Source organism: Bubalus bubalis, chromosome 3 (genome assembly GCF_019923935.1).
Source record: "Bubalus bubalis isolate 160015118507 breed Murrah chromosome 3, NDDB_SH_1, whole genome shotgun sequence".
Classification (NCBI taxonomy): Eukaryota; Metazoa; Chordata; class Mammalia; order Artiodactyla; family Bovidae; genus Bubalus; species Bubalus bubalis.
This window is the reverse complement of record NC_059159.1, coordinates 101,531,007-101,556,997: the sequence shown is the minus strand read 5'-3', so window position 1 is coordinate 101,556,997 and position 25,991 is coordinate 101,531,007. Positions and strand designations below refer to the sequence as shown.

General features: G+C 37.6%; 1 protein-coding gene across 11 annotated transcripts in view; it reads left to right on the top strand.

Annotated features, from left to right (window-relative positions):
- RIC1 (RIC1 homolog, RAB6A GEF complex partner 1) overlaps window positions 1-25,991 on the top strand; it is a 141,739-nt gene that overhangs the window by 73,460 nt on the left and 42,288 nt on the right. For 5 of the 11 annotated variants that reach the window (XM_045165035.1, XM_045165031.1, XM_045165028.1 and 2 more), the window contains 4 exons: window positions 7,211-7,318; window positions 15,208-15,350; window positions 15,649-15,785; window positions 22,367-22,458. In XM_045165035.1, coding sequence (XP_045020970.1) covers window positions 7,211-7,318; window positions 15,208-15,350; window positions 15,649-15,785; window positions 22,367-22,458 — 480 coding nt within the window. Of the gene's footprint in view, window positions 1-5,356; window positions 5,456-7,210; window positions 7,319-15,207; window positions 15,351-15,648; window positions 15,786-22,366; window positions 22,459-25,991 lie in introns of those variants that run through there. The other 6 variants (XM_045165030.1, XM_045165033.1, XM_045165036.1 and 3 more) reach the window with 5 other exon arrangements.

Here is a 25,991-nt window from a genome sequence, read left to right as displayed (position 1 = left end):
GATTTGGTTTAGGTTATACCTGAATGGCCTAGTGGTTTTCCCTACTTTCTTCAATTTAAGTCTGAATTTGCCAATAAGGTGTTCATGAATGAGCATGCAGGCTTAGTTGCTCTGCAGCATGTGGGATCTTAGTTCCCCAACCAGCAGTTGAGCTCACATCTCCTGCACTGCACAATGGATTCTTTACCACTGGACCACTAGGGAAGTCCTGAGGATCCCTTGTATATGACAAGTCACTTCCCTTGTTGCTTTCAAGATTCTGTCTTTCAGTAGTTTACAGATTATGTATCTTGGTGTGAATCTTTTTAAATTTATCCTTCTTGGGAGTTTGCTATGTTTCTTGGATAGTAGATTTCATGTCTTCATTATATCTGGAACATTTTTAACCATTATTTCCTCAGTTATTCTTCCTGTGTCCTTTCTCTTGCCTTGCCTTTGGTACTCCGATTATATGTGTGATGGTATGCATGGTGGCGCCCCATGGTCTCTTAAGCTACATTCATTTTTCTTCATTCTTCTTTCTTCTCCTCAGATTGCATACTGAATAAAATCACCTATGAATGATAATCACAAGCTATTGTTGGGTTTTACTGGACCACAGTTTAATAACTCTTATAGTTATTTGACATAGTATATAGATGACCCTTGAACAACATGGGTTTGAACTGTACAGGTTCACTTATGAGTGGATTGTTTTCAATAAACATATAGTACAACATGACACATGGTTAGTGGAATCTGTGAATGCAGAACCACAGATAAAGAGGACTAACTGTGGGACTTAAGTATCAGTAGATTTTGATACTCATGGTGGGTCCTAAAATCAGTCCTCTCCAGACACCAAGGGACAGCTGTATTATATGTCTTAAGCTAAGCTTATGACAGCTAAGTCCCTGAGATAGAGGATTAAAGCAGAGCATCATGTGCTAAGTGTTGGCTCTTAAATCCTCTGCCCAGAAGTAACGCAAATCACTTCCCCTTGTGTTTTTTAGGCCAAAACAAGTCACATGGCTGTACCTCATTTTAAGTGGTCAGTCAGTCAGTTCAGTTGCTCAGTCGTGTCTGACTCTTTGCGACCCCATGAATCACAGCACGCCAGGCCTCCCTGTCCATCACCAACTCCCGGAGTTCACCCAGACTCACGTCCATCGAGTCAGTGAGGCCATCCAGCCATCTCATCCTCTGTCGTCCCCTTCTCCTCCTGCCCCCAATCCCTCCCAGCATCAGAGTCTTTTCCAATGAGTCACCTCTTCGCATGAGGTGGCCAAAGTACTGGAGTTTGAGCTTTAGCATCACTCCTTCCAAAGAAATCCCAGGGCTGATCTCCTTCAGAATGGACTGGTTGGATCTCCTTGCAGTCCAAGGGACTCTCAAGAGTCTTCTCCAACACCACAGTTAAAAGCATCAATTCTTCGGCGCTCAGCCTTCTTCACAGTCCAACTCTCACATTCACACATTACTACTGGAAAAACCATAGCCTTGACTAGATGGACCTTTGTTGGCAAAGTAATGTCTCTGCTTTTGAATATGCTATCTAGGTTGGTCATAACTTTCCTTCCAAGGAGTGAGCGTCTTTTAATTTCATGGCTGCAGTCACCATCTGCAGTGATTTTGGAGCCCAGAAAAATAAAAGTCTGACACTGTTTCCACTGTTTCCCCATCTATTTCCCATGAAGTGATGGGACCAGATGCCATGATCTTCATTTTCTGAATGTTGAGCTTTAAGCCGACTTTTTCACTCTCCTCTTTCACTTTCATCAAGAGGCTTTTGAGTTCCTCTTCACTTTCTGCCATAAGGGTGGTGTCATCTGCATATCTGAGGTTATTGATATTTCTCCCAGCAATCTTGATTCCAGCTTGTGCTTTCTTCCAGTCCAGCGTTTCTCATGATGTACTCTGCATAGAAGTTAAATAAGCAGGGTGACAATATATAGCCTTGATGTACTCCTTTACCAATTTGGAACTAGTCTGTTGTTCCATGTCCAGTTCTAACTGTTGCTTCCTGACCTGCATACAGATTTCTCAAGAGGCAGATCAGGTGGTCTGGTATTCCCATCTCTTGAAGAATTTTCCACAGTTGATTGTGACTCACACAGTCAAAAGCTTTGGCATAGTCAATAAAGCAGATATAGATGTTTTTCTGGAACTCTCTTGCTTTTTCCATGATCCAGCAGATGTTGGCAATTTGATCTCTGGTTCCTCTGCCTTTTCTAAAACCAGCTTGAACATCAGGAAGTTCACTGTTCACATATTGCTGAAGCCTGGCTTGGAGAATTTTGAGCATTACTTTACTGGCGTGTGAGATGAGTGCAATTGTGTGGTAGTTTGAGCATTCTTTGGCATTGCCTTTCTTTGGGATTGGAATGAAAACTGACCTTTTCCAGTCCTGTGGCCACTGCTGAGTTTTCCAAATTTGCTGGCATATTGCGTGCAGCACTTTCATAGCATCATCTTAAGTGGTCAGGAAAGCACAATTTTATGTGCCCAAGAATGAAAAATACATTATTTTTCAGTAGCTTAAATGACAACCAGGTATGCATACTGTGTGGTTGTGTCTGTCTCTAAGAAGCCTCTGTTACTGAGTGAAAGTTAAAATTCTCAATATGCTTTTATTATCTCCTTTCAAAAAAGGTTATGATAAAGTTGTCTGAAAAGACATTCTACTGCCACTGCCAGCAGATGCCTTTGCGTACTCTTGCTAATAGTCTCCTAAGTAATCTACAGACTGTTCCTCCCCACTCTATCCCTAATCCCTTCTTTGGCATTCATTGTAATATTTCTTTGTGTACACAAAGGTTATTATTAACCTCTTTAATTCTATTAGTTTTCAGTTTCTTAACACCTGGAATTGAAGCCACTGGCTCACATGTCAACTCCTTCGCTTACTAGTTGTGTGACCGTAAACAGAATTCTTAATAATAAACTGAAGCTTCAGTTTCTTTTCTGGAAAAATAGAGATAATAATGCCTGATTCAAAGGATGGTAGTCAGTCGATTGAGGTAATGTCTGCAGAATTTATTGTGTACTCAATATTTAGTGAATGCTCCATTTACTGCTTTTTTTTTCCTTCTGGTATTCAGTGCTCTTCATAGTTAGACTTTAACTTACCCTTCCCGCCTCATCTTCCATGGATGAGTGAAAGTTGCTCAGTCATGTCTGATTGTTTATGACCCCATGGACTGTAGCCCGCCAGACTCCTCTGTCCATGGAATTCTCCAGGCAAGAATACTGGAGTGGGTAGCCATTCCCTTCTCCAGGGGATCATCCCAACCCAGGGATAGAACCCAGGTCTCCCACATTGCAGGCAGATTCTTTACCATCTGAGCCACCAGGGAAGCCTGCCCTTTCAAAAATCTGATGCAGTACTCAAATTATTGTTGAATTATAAGTAATAGTATTTTTGATCAGAAAGTTGATTTTTTTGTTATTGTGATTTTAACAGTTGACTGCATTTTAGTACGTTTAGAGGAAGCAATGGAAACTATACTGTGAAATATATTTCTTAATTTTGCAGTGAAAGTCACTGAGAAGTCAGAATTTACTTAAATTTGCTATAAAATGCTTAATACTTTAGCTTTACTAAATGATAGTATTTATATAAAGGAAAATAGTTTCCAGTTTAAAGATGGGTGATGAGGTTTCCACTTTTCTTTTTTTGGTTGCGCTGGATCTTCGTTGCTGTGTGCTGGCTTTCTCTAGTTGTGGCAAGCAGTGGCTCCTCCCTGTTGTGGTGCACAGGCTCTAGGTGCCCAGGCTTCAGTAGTTGTAGCACATGAACTCAGTAGTTGTGGTGCTCCTGCTCAGTTGCTCCTCAGTATGTAGAATCGTCCCAGACCAGGGATCAAACCTGTGTACACTGCATTGGCAGGCGGATTCCCATCCATTGTACCACCAGGGAAGACCTCTGCTTTTTTCTTGAAAATCAGCAATTAGAACGAAAAGTTGAAATTCTGTTTTCACCTTTAATGACAGCTGGAAATATCTAACCAATAACCAAGAATTTGGATGAAAAGTGAAAGTGAAGTCGCTCAGTCGTGTCCGACTCTTTGCGACCCCATAGACACCAGGCTCCTCCGTCCATGGGATTTTCTAGGCAAGAGTACTGGAGTGAGAATAAATGACTCAAGAAGAATATCAAACCTGAGAGCCTATGGTTGCATATTTGATATTGATGAACAACAACTTGTTTGATCAGAACTCTAGAATGGCTCAGGTACTAATATCACAGAACATAGAGGGCCATAAATGGGGATTGTTTGAAAAATCTGAACAGGGAATGGAATTTCTATGTTCTTACCTCACAGGAGGCAGAAAATACACTGTCTGTTTAAACCAGAGGGATTCCAGGCACAGAATAGGACAAGGATGAGATGCTAAACTAAAGATGGTGATTAAGTGAAAGTTGTGCTGAATGATAGGATGTCAAGCTTTCTTCCCTTGCTCTGCTCCAGACATCTGGCTTCCGTACTTAAATATCCCAGATAGGATTGAGGGATTCTTCCTGGAGAAATTAAATCACTCCAGATGAATGATCCAACAGGCTATCATATTGGAAGACTTCTGGCCAGTATACTGAGGTCCACCAGTTGACAACCCAACTTAAACACACAGAGCTTATAATTTGTTTTTTCTTACTAACCTGTTAAACATGAAATATTGTTAGCTAGGGATCGTTAGCCATCTTAAGAAAGTTTCCAATGTAAAATAGACACATACACAGAAAAAAGGAAACTCACAGGAAATAGATGAGACTTCCCTGGTGGTCCAGAGGTTGAGAATCTGCTTTCCAGTGCAGGGAATGCAGATTTGATCCCTGGCTGGAGAAGATCCCGTGAGCCATGAGGCAGCTAAGCCCGTGTGCTGCGACTAGAGAGCCGGCTCATTGCAGCTGCTGAGCCTGTACCCTCTAGAGCCCTGTGCCACAGCTAGAGAAAGCCTGCACATTGCAGTGAAGACCTAGTGCAGCCAAATAAATAAATAAACCTTTTTAAAAAATGCAAATGATGAAAAGGAAATAGTGCAGGGGAAAAAACACTTTGGAGAGATAATAATAAACAACCTTAAACAGGTATTGCCTAATTTTAAAAAATTGATTCTATAAGAAAAAATGGGAAATTGGTGAGAAAGTTCCTGGAATTGAGAAGTATGATAGCAGAAATTTAAAATTCAGTAAAAGCATTGGAAGAAACATTTGTGGGACCCTCCTAGGATGTAGAACAGTAGCAGAAGAAATGCCTTTTCAGACAACTTTATCATAGTCTTTTTTGGAGGGACAAGCATTCATTCAAGTGTCATAATAAAATAGAGACATTTCAGACTTGAGAGTTCTAAGTTTACTTCTCATGCACCTTTCTAGGAAGCCCCAAGAATATGTGAACCGAGGAAGATACGGGATCTATAAAATAAAGGATTCAACATAGGAAAGAAGCAAAGAAATCATAAGGATGATGACAAAGTAAATATCATATTTGATAGCTATGCACTAGACTTAGGCAGTAGGCCATTGGGCATAAAGAAGGGTGACTCCAGAAGCAGGGGCAGGGGGAATGGAAATGATAAGTTCTATAACAGGTTTGCCCAAATAGAAGATTATATTGAGAGTTGTTTTGTCAGAGCTGTTAAGGAATATGAAACAATTAGGTATAAGTTTAAAGGAAATCAAGCAAATGGAGGCATGTGGTAAAGGTAACTTCAAGAAAATTATCAAGTTATATAAGGAAAGAAATGTGATTACTGAACACTACTTGACCCAGAAGAGAAACATATTTATATAATCATCATAATGAAAACATTTGGTATAATTATGTTGGGAGGATGGGGAGAAAATGGTAACTGAGAATAGAAAGTTAATGTCTGAAATTAATGATGCTAAAGCAGTGTAAACACACGGTTTAAAAATATGCAAGTAAATAAAAAAAGATAACAGCTCAAAGAATTCAAGCTGGCTGCTTTGTCACTGAAAAAAGACTACCTCTGTAGTTTTCTTGGTTGTGGGCCTTCTAGCATTGTTTGACTTTTTATCAGTATATGTATGTATTACTTTGAAAAATAACTTTAAAACTAGATGTACGTGGAGAATGTCTCAGGAAATTCATCACAGTGGTTTCTGTGATTAGTCAGATGTGACTCCTATAAATTATTGATAATAACTCATAGTGGCCTTCTAAGGGCTATCATATCAGTCAAACATACTAATTGAATATGAACATGTTTGGTTAAACATTAGCCAGTTTAGCCATTCAGACATGTAGAAAGAGTCAGGTATTCCAGCACATGGCAGTAGCTAGATGATGATAAAGCCCCACCAGGCTTCAGTATGGGAAATAACCTAAAACTAAAAAACTATCTGAATAATTTTCTTACTCAAAGCTAGGACTCTTAAAAGCTGTTTAACTTGTTAGACTCTTTGCACATAATTTTAGTAATATTGACAAATTGGTTTATAGGATTATAGCTAACAAGATGGAAAGATGATGGAGGCAGACTAATTGTTGCCTTGAGTTAATCATAACTGATAGTAAGAGAATAGACAGATAGCTATTAAATCCTAGCACAGGCATTGAGAAAGAATGGTCCAAATGCCATATGGTTATAAAGATTCTAAAACATCTTTATAGTCCTTTTGAGGGGGTGTGTGTGACAGCTCAATTATGTTGGCATTGACCTAGCTGCTCTAGTGCAGCCATTTAGTGCCAAGGAGTTTTCAGATTTAGCCATTTTGCCATTTATTACCACTTACTTAAAACATCTCCTAATTGTATCCCTGAATCTGACCTTCTGTCTGATACACACCTAAAGGATAGAAAGCAAGAGTGAGGTGTGGACTAAGGTAAGACAAGGTGACGATTTGGATCACTTCGGATATGCACTATATGAGAGAATGGTATATAAGTTCCATAGTTGTCCAACTCAGAAAAAGGCAATCAGTCATTTTAAGATATCTCTTGGTTCCTTTGAGAATTCACTTTTGTCCTGACTGTCGTGTGTGTGTGTGTGTGTTTTAGATTCTTTGCTTTTCTCCCTCTACTACCAACCCCCACCCCCAACACAGGTTACATTGGTCAGACACATTAATTTCTAATTGATATTGTCTGCTAAAATGGAATTTAAATATGTTTTTTACTTGAGAACCTAAAGGATGAACACTTAATTTGTACATGCAGTTGAGTTAAATATCTTTCTCTTTAATCCTGTGTATTCTTTTTTTTAGAGGAAGCCCGCAAATGAAAGGGACACCCCATTTTAAGGAAGAACAGTGTGCTCCAGCATTAAATTTAGAGATGAGGAAAATACTGGATTTGCAAGCACCTATCATGAGGTACAGTACTTTGGTTAAACTTAGCATTTCGTGATGACAGTATACAGTGTGGGGTTTGTTAATCGCATGAGCAATAAGAAAGTTGATTTTACTTCTTGTCATTGAGGATCATTTCTTTTTAGTCCTAGAAATTCTTGATTAGTCTTATAAAAAATGTAAAACCTTATAAGATGGTACATTATTATATTTAAATTATAGTAATAAAGCCCACAGTTTGGGTACATCAATTATAATTCTGTTTAGAAATTTTTATTTTTTTATAGGATCTAGAATTGTTCAAATGATATAGTTCAGTTCAGTTGCTGAGTCATGTCTGACTCTTTGTGATCCCATGGACTGCAGCACGCCAGGCTTTCCTGTCCCATCAACTCCTGGAGCTTGCACAAACGCACATCCATCGAGTCAATGATGCCATCCAACCATCTCATCCTCTGTTGTCCCCTTCTCCTCCTGCCTTCAATCTTTCCCAGCATCAGGGTCTTTTCCAAGGACCATGGTTAGAAAAGGGTTGAACCTGGGTCTTTTCTGGTTCTTCACATCAGATAACCAAGATATTGGAGCTTCAGCTTCAGCATCAGTCCTTCCAATGAGTATTCAGGACTGATTTCATTTAGGATTGACTGGTTTGATCTCCTTGCAGTCCAAGGGGTTCTCAGGAGTCTTTTCCAACACCACAGTTCAAAAGCATCAATTCTTCAGCACTCAGCTTTCCTTATAGTACAACTCTCACATCCATACATGACTACGGGAAAAACTATAGCCTTGATTAGATGGACCTTTGTTGGCAAAGTAGTGTCTCTGCTTGTTAATATGCTGACTAAGTTTGTCATAGCTTTTCTTCAGGGAGCAAGCGTCTTTTAATTTCATGGCTATAGTTACCATCTGCAATGAATTTGGAGCCCCCCCAAAATTAAGTCTGTCACTGTTTCCATTGTTTCCCCATCTATTTGCCATGAAGTGATGCCATAATCTTCGTTTTCTGAATGTTGAGCTTTAAGCCAACTTTTTCACCAACTTTTTCACTCTCCTCTTTTTACTTTCTTCTTTAGTTCTTCTTCACTTTCTGCCGTAAGGGTGGTGTTATCTGCATATCTGAGGTTATTGATATTTCTCCCGGCAATCTTGATTCCAGCTTGTGCTTCATCCAGCCTGGCATTTCACATGATGTACTCTGCATATAAGTTAAATAAGCAGAGTGACAATATACAGCCTTGATGTACTCCTTTACCAATTTGGAACCAGTCTGTTGTTCTGTGTCCAGTTCTAACTGTTGCTTCTTGACCTGCATACAGATTTCTCAGGGGTCAGGTAAGGTGGTCTGGTATTCCCATCTCTTTCAGAATTTTCCACAATTTGCTGTGATCCACACAGGCAAAGGCTTTAGCATAGTCAATAAAGCAGAAGTAGATGTTTTTCTGGAACTCTCTCGCTTTCTCAGTGATCCAACGGATGTTGGCAATTTGATCTCTGGTTCCTCTGACTTTTCTGAATCCAGCTTGAACATCAGGAAGTTCACCGTTCACGTACTGTTGAAGCCTGGCTTGGAGAATTTTGAGCATTACTTTGCTAGCGTGTGAGATGAGTGCACTTGTGCAGTAGTTTGAGCATTCTTTGGCATTACCTTTCTCTGGGATTGGAATGAACACTGACCTTTTCCAGTCCTGTGGCCACTGCTGAGTTTTCCAAATTTGCTGGCATATTGAGTGCAGGACTTTCACAGCATCATCTTTTAGTACTTGAAATAGCTCAACTGGAATTCTATCACCTCCACTAGCTTTGTTCGTAGTGATGCTTTCTAAGGCCCACTTGACTTCGCATTCCAGGATGTCTGGCTCTAGGTGAGCGACCACACCATCATGATTATCTGGCTCATGAAGATCTTCTTTGTATAGTTCTTGTGTGTATTCTAGCCACCTCTTCTTGATATCTTCTGCTACTGTTAGTTCCATACCATTTCTGTCCTTTATTGAGCCCATCGTTGCATGATGTGTTCCCTTGATATCTCTAATTTTCTTGAAGAGATCTCTAGTCTTTCCCATTCTATTGTTTTCCTCTGTTTCTTTGCATTGATCACTAAGGAAGGCTTTCTTATCTCTCCTTGTTATTCTTTGGAACTCTGCATTCAAATGGGTGGAATTTGAGTTCAAATCTTTTAATTTCTCCTTTGCCTTTCACTTCTGTTCTTTTTTCAGCTATTTGTACGGCATCCTCAGGCAACCATTTTGCCTTTTTGCATTTCTTTTTCGTGGGGATGGTTTTGATCACTGCCCCCTGTATAATGTCACAAACCTTTGTCCATAGTTCTTCAGGCACTCTATCAGATCTAATCCCTTGAATCTGTTTGTCACTTCCACTGATAATCATAAGGGATTTGATTTAGGTCATACCTGAATGGTCTAGTGGTGTTCCCTACTTTCTTCAATTTAAGTCTGAATTGAAAATAAGGAATTCATGATCTGAGCCACAGTCAGCTCCGGTCTTGTTTTTGCTGACTGTATAGAGCTTCTCCATCTTTGACTGCAAAGAATATAATCAGTCTGATTTCAGTTTTGAGCATCTGGTGATGTCCATGTGTAGAGTTGTCTCTTGTGTTGTTGAAGAGAGTGTTTGCTGTGCCCAGTGCATTCTCTTGGCAAAACTCTGTTAGGTTTTACCCTGCCTTATTCTGTACTCCAAAGCCAAATTTGCCTGTTACTCCAGGTGTCTCTTGATTTCCTACTTTTGCATTCCAGTCCTCTATAATGAAAAGAACATCTTTTTGGGTGTTAGTTCTAGATGTCTTGTAGGTCTTGATAGAATCATTGAACTTCAGCTTCTTCAGCATTACTGCTTGGGGTATAGACTTGGATTACTGTAATATTAAATGGTTTGCCTTGGAAATGAATAGAGATCATTCTGTCGTTTTTGAGATTGCACCCAAGAACTGCATTTCTGACTTTTGTTGACTATTAGGGCTACTCCATTTTCTTTGTTTCAAATGGTATAACATAGTGTTATTACTTAAAAAGATACTTCTGCTTTTGTACAAACATTGAGGGCACTCTTTGTTGAAAAACTCCCAAATATGTTGTTGAATTAAAAAAAAAAAAGAAAAGTATGCTGTATGTAATAATGCTAGCATTACTGTCCCTGTTTTTAAAGAGCGGTGGTGGTGGTAGATTAGGTGTTGTTCTGGAAGAATACGTAAGAAACTGGGCATGAGAACTGAGTGGTGCAGGGGGACAGGTTTCCAAAGAAGTATTTATCTATATGGATGCAATATGTGAATATATTAAGCTATTGTATATGAGTGCAGTACCTATGTTTTTTAAATCCTTCCGATTCACAGTTGTAATGAACGGCTTCTTTTATTGTTTCTCTTATTAGAATACAGTACAGATAGTGGAACATACTAAATAGTATTGTGGGCAAGTGGCTGACTATTGTCTTGCCTTGTTTAATCTATCCTTTTTCACTCTAATTCTCAGAGAAAAAGAATGCCTTTTTGGTGTTTTTATTCACTTTCAAATGTGATGAGGGCTACAAAAGATTGCGTTAAGGTTACTCTCTATCTCGGATTTTATTTCAGCATAGAGATTCTGTTTAAGAATGTAACTTGTGTGAGGAATTTTGAATGTCTAGGAACCAAGCTATGTAGGACTGTACAAGCATGGCTTTCTGCCTCCACCTGGTGGGGGGAAAAATACACAGTTCATGGAAATAGGATAGAAAAAAAACCTTTAAAAAAAAGAATTCCTGCTATCTTGTACAAGTGTAACTTGTGCTCATTTTTAACCTACTTATTCAGGTGATTGGAAATCTCTAAGGTTTCTCTCAAAACTTCAGTAAAATGATTGCATTTCAGAAGAGTGTTATTATTAGCACCCGTAACATGGACCTCCTGGAAATTTAGTTGGAGAATTCCTATATAATTTTCAATTGAGTGAGGAGGTATGAAAATTGGGCTTTTAGCCTTCTGTTTTCTCTCTGAAAACTGCTGAAAATAAGTCAAATAAAGACAGGGACAGACCGCTGCTTATAGGCATAAGATGGCAAGAGTACTGCCATCTTTAATTTTTTATTGAAGAAGGAATAGGATTAAATGTTAAACATCTTTTTCTTGTTATTGATTAAGGATAGAGTATGTTTAGAAAATAAAAAGTACTATACTGCGATACTTAAAATGGATAACCAGCAAGGACCTGCTGTATAGCACATGGAACTCTGCTCAGTTGTTATGTGGCAGCCTTGATGGGAGGGGGGCTGGCGGGAGAATGGGTACATGTGTATGTATGGCTGAGACTCCTCTCTGTTCATCTAAAACTGTCACAACATTGTTAGCTGGCTATATCCCAGTACAAAAATTTTTTTTTAAATTTAAAAAAGAAAAAAGTACTAATATAATTTTTAATTAAAACTCTTACTGTATTTCTAACTAATAATAAATGCTAATAAATTTTACAGTTTATTCTCTATCGTCCTTTTTCCCAGGCACATAGAAAGCCCCATGTAGTATATATAGTATTTAATATTAATTAGGTAACAAACATATTTACATAATTGAGAATTGGTAATTATTAATTATATATTTCCTATTAAGAATATTTGACTAATTAGATTCCAAAATCCTATTATTCTCCTTCCAAAATCCTATTATTCTGCTTCTAAGATCCTTAATTGAATAACAACAGCAATAACAGACACCCCTGGGATATCACATAGCTGTTAGTAAAGCCCATAGAAGTTAGTGATTGGAGAGCCTCTCTCTAAAGGCATAACTTAGAGTATATTTATATGTATTCTGTGTTTACTTAAACCCAGGGTGATTTTTATTTTCAATAAAAATCAGTGCGACATACAAAGACATACATGAAAGAAAAGTGAAAGTAAAAGTCGCTCAGTCGTGTCCAACTCTTTGCGATCCCATGGACTATATAGTCCTTGAAATTCTCTAGGGCCAAATACTAGAGTGGGTAGACAGTCCCTTCTCCAGGGGATCTTCCCAAGGATACTGATTATTTGTACAGGATCTTGACATCCCCCAGATGCCCAGAATCAATCCTTTAGGTCTTTGTGAGAACAGGAATCAGTGGTGAGGGAAAACACTTGGGTGACTTGGAACAAGACCTGTTTACTAAACTATGGAAATATTCAGTACTTTAACATCTGACGTCACCCTTTAACTGAAAGTTTGTTTACTTTCAATTAAACAAGAAGGATCTATCTTTTTATATAGATTGTTTATCACGTTTGTCTCAGTTATTTTAAAGTCATTGTTAATTCCAACATCAGGATTTTTTATGAGTCAATTTACATTGATGGATTTTTGTCTTAACTCTGGATCACGTTTTCCTGTTTATTCAGATGCCTGGTCATTTTTTGTCACAGCATGGTGAACGATGGTAGAGATTCTGAATTCTGTTAACTTTGTCAAAGGAGTGTTAAGTTTTGTCTGTCAGGCAGTTAAATTACTGGAGGTTAATCTTGATCTTGTTCCTAACCATCATATGCAATGATTTTTCTAGGGACATATGAGAAAGGAAGAGAAAGAATGCAATTTGAAATAAACCTTGGCTGACTCCTACTGAATGAAGATCACTGGTAAACCAGTGACTGAAAGTGAAAGTTGCTCAGTTGTGTCCGACTCTTTGCAACCCCATGGACTATACAGTCCATGGAATTCTCCAGGCCAGAATACTGGAGTGGGTAGCCTTCTCCAGGGGATCTTCCCAACCCAGGGATCGAACCCAGGTGTCTCACACTGCAGGTGGATTTTTTACCAGTTGAGCCACCAGGGAAGCCCAAGAATACTGGAGTGGGTAGCCTATCCCGTCTCCAGCGTATCTTCCCGACTTGCATTGCAGGCAGATTCTTTACCACTGAGCTACCAGGGAAGCCCAGTGACTGCTCCACTAAATTACTTCTTTTGACATGCAGTTGTTGTTGTTCAGTCACTAAGTCATGTCTGACTCTTTGTGACCCTGTGAGCTGTAGCCCACCAGGCTTCCTTGTTTGTCACTATTTCCCAAAGTTTGCTCAAATTCATGTCCATAGAGTCAGTGACGCTAACCATCTCATTCTTTGCCACCTGCTTCTCCTTTTGCTATCAGTCTTTCCCAGCATCAGGGTCTTTTCCAGGGAGTCAGCTCTTCACTTCATGTGCTTGAAGTATTGGAGCTTCAGCATCAGCCTTTCCAATGAATATTCAGGGTTCATTTCCTTTAAGATTGACTGGTTTGATCTCCTTGCAGTAGCAGGTCTAAAACATAAAGTTTTTATATTCTATCCACCACATGCTACACATAAAAATATAAATTTGAAATAAAAGAATATATAATATTTTAAAAGATGAACTTTCTTTAAACTGGAAATTGTAATTGATTACAAATGCTCTGAAGTTCAAGAGATGGAGCTCAATAAGGGGATAATCTTTTAAAATATTTTTATAGTTGGGAAGAAAATACAGTAAATTGTTAATTATCTGAAATACATAGTAGAATAAGTCATTGGACTCCAAAGAATTGAAGGTTAAAGAAAACATTGAAAAACATTCTTTTCACCATTATGAATTAAAATATTTCTGAAGTAAACTTTTAACCTCTTAAGTATGAAAGCTAACTTAACAGTATATAATAGAGTGTATATTAGACATACATTTTTCATTCTTTCTTATACTCAATTTTTTTTATAGCATTTGATACTCTTGAGAGCTTCCCTGGTAGCTCAGACGGTAAAGTGTCTGCTTGCAATGCAGGAGGCCTGGGTTCGATCCCTGGCCCTGGAGAAGGAAATGGCAACCCACTCCAGTATTCTTGCCTGGGAAATCCTATGAACAGAGGAGCCTGGCAGGCTATAGTTCATGGGGTCGCAAAGAGTCAAACATGATTGAGCGACTGACACTTTGACTTTCACTATTCTCTTGGCTTTCTTGATGCCAAGTTTCCATTGGTTTTCTTTCTGCCAGTATCTTTGTAGCTTCATTTTTGGATTATTCCTCACTCTTGACTTTCCTCCCATAAACATTTGGTACCAGATGTAAATAACACTGCCCTCCAGGCTTGGCATTATAGGAGTAAGCAAATTAGACATTTATTGCCGTGGAAACTGTAATTGTTAAAGCTCTTTGCAAGTATTAATAAATGCTGAGCTCATACTACATAATTTATTCTCAGTACTTAGTTACCTGAGAGGTTTTCTGGAGGTAGAAACTATATTTCTTCACCTTTGAATCTTCGACAAGCATAGCGCCTGCCACAGAGCCCAGACCTAACATGAGATTCTGTGATACCTTAGAAATACTGTGGTCTGGAACTGTGTTTTCCACGACAGTAGCCACTAGTCAAATGAAGTGACTTAAATGTTAATTGTAGATAAAATAAAACTTAAAATTTAGTGTTTTTGTTATACTCATTCGGTATTTCAAATGTGCGGTCACCACACATGGCTAATGGCTACTGTGTTCAGTAGTACGAATGACAGAATATCTCCATCACTGGTGAAAGTTCTCTTGGACAGGGGTAGAGAGTGGGTACCACTACGATCCCTAGCTCTAGACTGTCATTCTATCATTAGTTCATTTTTATGGTTTCTCTGCCTCTTTCCTTTCTTCTCAGCTTCACTTATCCTTCCATCTTCTAATCTGTCATTTCAGTGTGTCTGGTTTTTAAACTCAGTCCGTCAGGTTTGTAATAATAGCAACTATGGTCTTTTTTTTTTTTCCCCAGAATTTCTGATCTAGATTGAATTATACATGGATAAACTACTGTATAGTGAAATTGTTGATAAATGGCAGTTTTATAAGTGGTTTCATGGTCTTTGCTTGAATATTCTCCAGAGCAGTTATATTCATTGCTTTCCCAGTATGCTTTTCTTAAAAGATAACTGATAAATTGCTTATTGCTTCCCTACAGTTTGCAGTCTGTGCTGGAAGATCTCCTGGTTGCTACTTCTGATGGCCTTCTTCATCTTATTCACTGGGAAGGAATGACAAATGGGAGGAAAGCTATTAATCTTTGTACAGTACCCTTTTCAGTAGACCTGCAGTCATCTAGAGGTAGTAATACTTTTTACATGAGATAGAACCAGGTGTTTAATATTTTATATAATATAGTCAGATATTTTCTATGGATGAACATTGATTTTTCTACTTTGAAATTAATTGTGCAAGGGAAGAAAAGGAGAGTGAGTTGAGTGAGTGTGCATGTGTGTGTAGGAAGGAGTAGTTTGTTCAGTGTTGTTAGGTCTTCAAATTTTGACCTTTTAACTGTTCTTACATGGTTTGCAAGCAAAAGTGTAAGAGAATTAATTTACTATATTTATATTCATATTTCAAATACTTATTTTTTCATCAGCAGGTTCATTCCTGGGTTTTGCAGATGTGCACATTAGAGACATGGAATACTGTGCCACACTTGATGGATTTGCTGTTGTGTTTAATGATGGTAAAGTTGGATTTATTACACCAGTGTCAAGTAGATTTACTGCAGAGGTAGGATTTACTTTCAATGTTTGTTTTTCAATTTTGCATTTATTAATTTTAATCTTCATTAAATCCCCCTCCAGTTTTCCTTATTTAAGATTTTAGGAGTGGTTAATTTTTTTTTATCAAAGCTATACATACAACTAGCATAAACAGACAAAGAAGTCTTAACTATACATAAACAAGGAAGTCTTTTGACATGTTAATGAAAAGTGATCGTTCCTTTACTCTCTTCTTGCCCAGTGTTCATTCTCAGAGGCAACTACTTTTTATTCCTTTATTGATTATTTTGCTGTTTATCTCCACTATTCTGAGTATTTCCTGTAGTTTTTAGTTTTTAGGCTGTGTTTATTGACTTGCCGTTGTGGAAAATGACCGTTTACTTCCCTCTTCCCTGGTCCCACAACGTCTGTAAGTTCTTCCCATCATTCCAATATAGATAATGTGATTTTGATTATATTAGTATTTGTTTCGTCATCTTGAAGAAATTTCTCTTGGATTCTTCTGGATGGATTGCTTGCTATGCATACCTTTAATACAGCTGCATGTTGGGGCTGTCCATCATCATCATCCTATGGATTCCCTATATTCCTTTACTCTTAGATCCTTTCAGAGTTAATGGTAAATATTTGATTAGTTAATGTATGAATTTGGTTGTGACAAAGACCCGGAATAAAAATTTAGATTCCTTGAAGGCTGTGTGGGATTTGGTGGGTTTGGTTGACTGTGCTCTTCATAACGTGAGCTAACTGGGTTATTTTTTTCCTCCCCACGCCTTATCCAGTCTTCTCCAAAGATGATGTACCTGGCTGGCCCAGTATTTTGGGATTTTGAGTTATGAAAGAGTTAGACTAGAGATTCCAAATTCAGGAAGTAAACTCCCACGTATCCCTATTTTCAGTGTTGTTTAGAGACCACTGAGATTTTTGTCTTGTTTTTCTCTAAAGAAAATTTTCAGTTTTCTCTTGGAGTGGAGGTAGAATATTCCTTAGCTGCTCAGAGTGGGAGGTAACCTAAGCAGACCCAGGCATTGAATAAACAGTCTTTGAACCAGTCCTGCTGCTTTTAGTTCAGCTTTTGAGAGACATTTTAATTCCCCAAGCCCTTTGTGTAACCTATAATGCAAATTTGACTGTTTTTCAAAGTGTTGCTTACTGCTAGTGAAGGACTCTACTCATACGCTTGCTTCCCAGCTTACAAAATTTTCTGATACTACCTCCCCTCCCATTCTGTCCTTGCCAACTTACACATTTGGGGTTTTAAGAGTCAGAGAAACTAAATATTCATGTTCAGCCTACTCTCTCTTAACTGGAAAGAATTTTAAGTTTTTAAGGGTATATTTTTCTATATGGTATCAGCTTTCTCGCCTAATTTGTTTCATTCAGCATATTGCAAAAGGCAAGATTTCATTCTTCCTTATGGCTAAACACAGTTGACCCTTGAACAACATAGATTTGAACTGCACAGGTCCACTGACACCTGGATTTTTTTCAATAAATACACACTGTAGTACTCTATAATCTGCAATTAATTGAATCTACAGATGCAGACCCATGGATATGGAGGGCCAGCTGTAAAGTTGTGTGTGTATTTTCTACTGTGGGGGATAGGTACCCCTAACCCTCATGTTGTTTGATTCAACTGTATTCTGTTTTGTGTGTGTGTATGTACATATACCAAATTTTCTCTATCCATTCATCCATCAGTGAACACTTAATTGTTTCCATATTTTGGCTTTTATAAACAATGTTGCATTGAACATGGAGGTATAGTGGCTGTACAAATTTACATTGCCATCAGGAATGCACAAGGGTTCCTTTTTCTCCCATTGTCCCAGCACTTAATTATTTCTTGTCTTTTTGATAACAACCATTCTTACAGGTGTAAGGTAACATCTCATTGTGGTTTTGATGATGCATTTCTCTTATATTAGTGGTGTTGAGCATCTTTTCAGGTACTTTTTGGGTATCCTTACGGTCCCAGCACTTCATGGGAAATAGATGGGGAAACAGTGGAAACAGTGTCAGACTTTACTTTTCTGGGCTCCAAAATCACTGCAGATGGTGACTGCAGCCATGAAATTAAAAGAAGCTTACTCCTTGGAAGGAAAGTTATGACCAACCTAGATAGCATATTCAAAAGCAGAGACATTAGTTTGCCAACAAAGGTTCGTCTAGTCAAGGCTATGGTTTTTCCTGTGGTCATGTATGGATGTGAGAGTTGGACTGTGAAGAAGGCTGAGTGCCAAAGAATTGATGCTTTTGAACTGTGGTGTTGGAGAAGACTCTTGAGAGTCCCTTGGACTGCAAGGAGATCCAACCAGTACATTCTGAAGGAGATCAGCCCTGGGATTTCTTTGGAAGGAGTGATGCTAAAGCTGAAACTCCAGTACTTTGGCCACCTCATGCGAAGAGTTGACTCATTGGAAAAGACCTCTGATGCTGGGAGGGATTGGGGGCAAGAGGAGAAGGGTACGACAGAGGATGAGATGGCTGGATGGCATCACTGACTCGATGGACGTGAGTCTGAGTGAACTCCGGGAGTTGGTGATGGACAGGGAGGCCTGGTGTGCTGCGATTCATGGGGTTGCAAAAGAGTTGGACACGACTGAGCGACTGATCTGATCTGATGTGTTCTTTAGAGAAATGTCTGTTCAGATCATCTGCCCCTTTTTTTAATCGCTTTTTTTGTTATTAAATACATGAGTTCTTTATATATTTTGAATATAACCTTTTGTCACCTATGTGATCTGCCAATATTTTCTCCCATTCAGTAGACTGCCTTTTCATTTTGTTGACATATGTTTGGGATTTAAATTTATTTCCTGAAAATAAACATGTTAGAGCTGGAAGGTAATTGACTCATTTCTGAATATCAGCTTTTATTAGTATTTGGTTAAAGAAAATTTTCTAGTAATTTAAGGATTTAAATAATGAAAAGTAAGGAAGTTATAAGTAGAAAATATAAGTTACATGAAAACATTATATATGTATTACTGGTAATTGGGAAATACTCTAATGGTGTATTTATATTAGAAATTATTTAAGTTATTATATTAACTTATTATATATTATTATATATATTTTTATATATATTATATATATAATTATATAATTATATATTAATTATATAATAATTAGAAATTATTATAAAAACTCCTGTTTGGCATTCTATAATGGCTGTACAAATTTACAGCCACTATACAGTATACACATCTATATACACATCATATACACACACACACACACACACACATACACTACATATAACTTACAGTATACACTGTAAAAATACAGTAGACACATCTATTAAAATATGTCAGACTATGCCACTCCTCTGCTCAGAACCCTTTAGTAAGACTAGAGTTTTAGGACAAAACCTGCTGGGGTCAACTAGAAAAGCTGAGAAGAAATAATTTTTTTAATGTGCTTAAAGGCTTTGGAGAGCTAACAGAACAGTAAGGAATTAAGAGGCTAGGGGAGGCCAGAGGTGCAGTGAGCTAAAATGAGCAATGAGCAAACAAGACTGTATGCAACAACATGGATGAATCTCACAAAAATATTCAGTGGAAACAGCCAGACACAAAAAAGTATGTGCTGTGATTCTATTTTACATAAAGCAGAAGGAAATCTTAAAACCTAGGCAGCTCTGAATTAGAGTTTGTATGAGTGCATGTTTAAGTGTTAATAGTTTAAAGGAAAAGAAGAAAGTGATTACCATGTAAGTCTGGATATTGGTTACTTTTGTGGTTGGGGTGAGGGTATATTGATCAGGAGTGACACTATTGGGAGACTTTTGGTACTGGTAATTCCTAGCTGAGTGGTAATTTCACAAGTGTTTCCTTTGTGATATTATGATGTACATTTTTGGTTTTGGTATTTTTTTAATGTATCATATTATAATTCATAATAGAAAGGATTAAAAAAATTAAAGACTCTCCAAATGACTCCCTATATATGAAATGGAGAAAAAGTCGAAGATCTCATCATGGTGGCTTTCAAAGCCCTATAAATCTGGCCTGCTATTTCATCCGTTACCTCCTTTACTACTTCTTCCCTTATTCTACTCCACTCCAGCCACACAAGTTTCTTTTATCTTTGAACATGCCAGAAATGCTGCTGTGACAGGGCCTTTCTGTTGCTCTATCTCTTTCAGTACTTTCCTTGAGAGGCACCTTCGTCATAGGGAAAATAGTTTAATATTACATCCTTCCCCCATACACTCTCTTCTCCATAATTGTTTTATTATTTTTTTTGTAGCATTTACCAACTTTCTGCGTAATACTGTACAATTTTTTAAACTTGTCAGTCTCTTAACAAATGTAAGGCAGGGACACAGCTGAGGATTTTAGTATGTTTGAATATCTGCAGTATCCTCAGTATCTAGAGCAGCATCTGGTGAATAGTGGGTGCCTGGAAGACTTTTATGGTAGGGATGAATGAATGAATTCCAGTCTAGACAGTAGTCCAAAGAAATAAAGCTCATTGCTCTCTTTTGCCATTTTCCATTATCTGAAGTATAGTTTTATTATTAAAGTAAAATAAATAAAATTCCTATAAAGAAGCAAACATTTCATATTTAGATAGTAGATTGTATAGTTTATTTAGGAATTTTTTTAAATCTATAGTATTATATTTTGAACAGCTTAATTATATCGGATCATCTAATGTTTACTGTTGTGAGAATCCAAAAATAAAGTGCTGTATTGTAGCGTGCTAATTTTTGTGCTTACTAAACTAGCAGTCATGGTGACCTTTACCTTAGAATATATGATCTAAGATGCCCTTGATCTGACAAATAAAAACAGACAGTAGAGTTGAATCTATTCTGTGTCTGTATTCAAAATTAAGTAGTATATAAAGCTTAATAATAATGTCATTCATTCATTGAAGCTTATTTAACTTGTTGAATTCCAGGCATTATATTAAGTGGGTTACATGTATTGAATATATCTACTCCCATTTAAACTTCAAAACACTCTAAGAGGTAATTACAGAAAAGAAAACTGCAGCTTGAAAATGTCACAAAGTCATTTTTACAAGTGAGTGGTAGATCTGAGATGTAATGTTAGGCTGCCATATACCATGCTATTATACTATAAAGCAAAAGAGTAAAAGAGAATAGTAAGCAATTGACAAATCATTAATCACTTCTAAAGAATGTCATTGTTGTTCAGCCCCTGAGTCATGTCCGACTCTTCAAGACCCTAAGGACTGCAGCACACCAGGCTTCCTTGTCCCTCACCATCTCCTGGAGTTTGCCGAAGATCATGTCCATTGAATCAGTGATGCCATCCACCCATCTCATCCTCTGTCACCCTCTTCTCCTTCTGCCTTCAGTCTTTGCCAGCATCAGGGTCTTTTCCAGTTGAGTCAGCTGTTTGCATCAGGTGGCCATAGTATTGGAGTTTCAGTTTCAGCACCAGTCCTTCCAAAGAGTATTCAGGGTTGATTTCCTTTAAGATTGACCAGTTTGATCTCCTTGCTTTCCAAGGGACTCTTAAGAGTCTTCTCCAGCACCACAATTCAAAGCATCAATTCTTCAGCACTCTGCCTTCTTTATTGTCCAGCTCTCACATTGGTACATGACTACTGGAAAGACCATAGCCTTGATTATAAGGGACCTTTGTTGGCAAAGTGATGTCTTTGCTTTTTAACATACTGATTACGTTTGTCATGGCTTTCCTACCAAGAAGCAATCGTCTTCTAATTTCATAGCGGCAATCACCATCTGCAGTGATTTTTAGAGCCTAAGAAGAGGAACTCTGTCGCTGCTTCCACCTTTTCCCCTTCTGTTTGCCATGAAGTGATAAGACTGGATGCCATGATCTTAGTTTTTTTTAATATTGAGTTTTAAGCTGGCGTTTTCACTCGACTCCTTCACCTTCATCAAGAGGCTGTTTAGTTCCTCTTTGCTTTCTGCCATTAGAGTGGTGTCATCCACATATCTGAGATTGTTGATATTTCTCCCGACAGTCTTGATTCCAGCTTGTAATTCATCCAGCCTGGCATTTTGCATGATGTGCTCTGTGTATAAGTTAAATAAACGGGGTGACAATAAACAGCCTTGTCATACTCCTTTCTCTGTCCTGAGCCATTCAGTTATTCCGTACAGGATTCTGTTACTTCTTGACCCCCATACAGGTTTCTCAAGAGACGAGATAGACCAAATAAAATTGACTAATTCCCATTGCTTGGGAAAGTTAAACACTATGTGCTAAGTGGGAAGAAGAATAATAGTGAGCAAGTTAGATGCAGTTTCTACCATCAAGAGGTTTACTTTTTAATAGGAAAATTGTCTTCAATTAATTTGAATTTAGAGATCAGATATCCCATCTTTTAGTGTTTTATAAATGAATTAGCAATGGACTGAGCTCATCTGGAAATATTTATTAAACCAGTTAATGAAATTGAGATTTTAAGGGAAAAAATCCAGATGGTAGTCCTGATGGGATGTTTTCCTATCCAGATGAAACCATATAAAGAACCATATAAAACCTTACGAAGTTATGTTTACTGAAGGGGAATTATGTTAATTGAAGTATATTTGGAGAACACATTTTAAATCTTAACTATTTTTCTTAATTTTAGCAGCTTCATGGAGTTTGGCCACAAGATGTCATTGATGGAACTTGTGTAGCAGTAAATAACAAGTATCGACTGATGGCATTTGGTTGTGCGAGGTAATAAATGTAGATGCCTGTATTTTAAGACTTATTTGCCAAAAATAATTTTTTTTAAAAACATAAGATGTTCTTATTAACACTTAGGAACTTTGTTGTGCCTTTTATAATTTATGAATCAACCTTAATATAAAATGTAAAAGTATTTTAATTGAAGCAAGCAAATATAAAGGGTTTTGGAGATTAGGTGTTTTAATTGGTGAGCTTTTTTTCAGTGGTAGGAAATTGAGTCACAAGTTAAGGTTAAATCAGTTAAAATTTAGATTCTTTATTGTTTTAAATAACATCAGGAGGAGGTTTTATTTTCGGCTGTGCTGGGTCTTCAGTTGCTGTGCAGGATTTTCTCTAGTTGTGGTGAGCGGGGGCCACTGGACTTCTCATTGCAGATGGCTTCTCTTGTTGTGGAGCACAGGCTCTAGGGGGCACAAGTTTCAATAGTTGTGGCACATGGGCTTGGCTCCTGAGATCTAGAGTTATGGCACATGGGCTTGGTTGCTCCACAGCATGTAGAAGCCTCCTGGACCAGAGATCAAACCTGTGTCTGCTGCAGGTGGATTCTTTACCTCTGAGCCACCAGGGAAGCTCCTAATCCTTTCTTTTTAAGACAGCAGTGTTGACTTGCCTTTGAGTTAGTGAGTGTGCCTTAGTTAACAAGCAAATTTAAAGCTCATTTGTAAAATCATTTTCTTGCCTTGATTCAAATAATGAAGGTTTTCAAAGTAAAATTGAATGCCAGTTCATTTTTAAAATAGCCTTACAGAAGATTCAGATTTTTCTATTTCTTCCTCAGTCATTTTGGCAAGTTATATTTTTCTAGGAATTGGTTTCTTTCATGTACACTGTCAAATTTATTGACATAGAACTTATAATACCCTTTGTAATTTTCATATTATAAAATAAAAACAAATGGGGAAGTGTGTAATCAAGATAGTCACAGTTTTACAAATAATTATAATACAAGCATCCATCTTATCACAACTTGGTCAAGAAATAGAACATTGCTAGCCAGTATAAATTTTATCACTCCTACTTCCTAATCATGTCTCCCAGTCCCTTCCTAATTCATTTTCTCTTAGACACACAGTCTTTAATCAAATGCATGGGTAAATTAATGATAAATCCTCAATAAGATCTAAAACTCATTCATATTCAGACTAACCTAATTGCCACCAAATTTCCTTTATATCTCTTTTTTTTTAGTCAGAATCATTCAAAATTCATGAATTATATTTGGTTATCATTTCTCTTTAGTTACCTTTTGCCTATAAAAATTCTTAGTACAAAAGTAATCGTGGTTTCGGATGATGAATTTTAAATCATTATAACTAGGCTCACACACATCTGTATTAATAAAAATAGGAAACATTACAATCAACACATTTTTGCCAGAGAGAAATAAGTTTATTTCTGTGGTGTAAAAATCTGTGCTTCATAATTTGATAAACACTTGGAAAGCATTTTCTGTGTCCTGCTGGTTGTGGAAGCATTTTCCCTGCAAAAAAGTTGAGCTGCTTGAAGTAGTAGTAGTCGGTTGGGGAGAGGTCAGATGAATATGGTGGATGAGGCAAAACTTTATAGCCCAATTCATTCATCTTTTGAAGCATTGATTGTGTGACATGTGGAAGAATTGGGCACATTCTATTGACCAGTGCTGGCTGCAAGCATTGCAGTTTTCAGTGCATCAGCGCAGCTCATTGATTTGCTGCGCATATTTCTCAGGCGTAGTAGTTTCGCTGGGATTTGGAAAGCTGTAGTGGATCAGACCACCAAACACTGACCATGACTATTTTTTTTGGTACAAGCTTGGCTTTGGAAAGTGCTTTGGAGCTTCTCAGTTCAGCCACTGAGCTGATCATCGCCAGTTGATATGTAAAATCCACTTTTTGTTGCATGTCACAATCTGATCTAGAAATAGTTCATTGTTGCATAGAATAAGAGAAGATGATGCTTCAAAATGATGATTTTTTGATTTGTGGTCAGCTTATGAGGCACCCACTTACCGAGCTTTTTCATCTTTGCAGAAAGTGCTTCAAATGCCAAATGACTGTAGAACGGTCGATGTTGAGTTCTTTGGCAACTTCTAGTTACAAGAGGATCAGCTTTGATGATCCTCTCGGTTGTTGTCAAATTCTAATGGCTGGCCACTGCACTTCTCCTCTTCAGGGCTCGCATCTCGTTTGCAAAACTAATTGAACCACCACTGCCCCGTATGTTCATTAGCGGTTTCTGGGCCAAATGCGTTGTTGATGTTACTAGTTATCTCTGCTGCTTTGTAACCCATTTTGAACTTAAATAAGAAAATCCCTCAAATTTGCTTTTTGTCTAACATCATTTCCCTAGTGTAAAATAAATATAAACAGCAAGTAATAAGTCATTAGCAAAAAAAAAAATAAAGCGAGAAATGCCCATTAAAATGATGTATAACATAACCACATTTATTTAAGAATATATTCCAGTATCAAACAGCAAAGTTCAGCAGTGCAAAATTGCAGTTACTTTTGTGCCAACCTATAATGTCTTTGTTATTTTTATGACGTTAACTTTTTTTTTAAGAGTCTAGGTCAGTTGTTTACAGAATATCCTACATTCTAAAGTCTCTTGTTATGTTTTCTCATAATGACATTTAATTACTTTCTGTAACACCTGTTTGAACCTTGAAGGTGGTTCTTACTGAACCATTACAGTCAAATGAGTAGGAAGCTCACAGATAGGAACAGTGGTGGGTGTGCACTTCTACATCATCTGCATTCAGCGCTAGCACCCAGGGTTCTAGCAAGGCCAGATTAGAATCCAGGATTTCAACCCTTCTTCCAGGATGAAAATGGAATCTTGGCCTTCAGTCTTTTAGTCACCTCGGTTTTCATGAATTGGGGCAGAATCAGCCCTTCTTACGGCATGATCGTGGGTTGGGATGAAATTTTTGTGATTATAGCTACGTGACATATCCTACTAGTGGCTTCTAGCCCTGATCTCTTAGTACTTACCTTGAACAATAATCTGTCTGTAGCTGGTGTCCTTAGAGTTCTCTAGAAAGTCACTGTCTTTTAGGATACCAGTTTAAAACCTTATTCTTACCCTTGTATTTAAGGTTTGATTAGATTCTAGTTAGACATTTTTGTCATAGGTGATGTTTTGTACTTCCTGTGACATCATGTAGCAATAGCATCAAGCTGTCTCAATATTGATGAACTAAATTGATTACTTACAGTGATAATAGCTACATATATCGTTATTATATGTTTTTTTGCTTTGAGATTAGTAAGTAGTTTTTTAATAAAATAATTTTGGGCTTATGAGAAATGGAAAGAAAAATAAAGAATATAGGCACTATAAATACTTAAATTGTCAATCTTTTGTAATTATTAACACCTACTTCTTATATTAGAGATATCTGGATTCCTCACTGACTTATTAGAGCTCAGCAACCCAGAGTTAGCACTTGATAATTTTAGATGCAAAGCAAAAACAATACCTGCTAGCCACTTAGTGCTGTCTCTCTGCAAGGTAGCTAATTGGGCAGGCATAGATGTTCC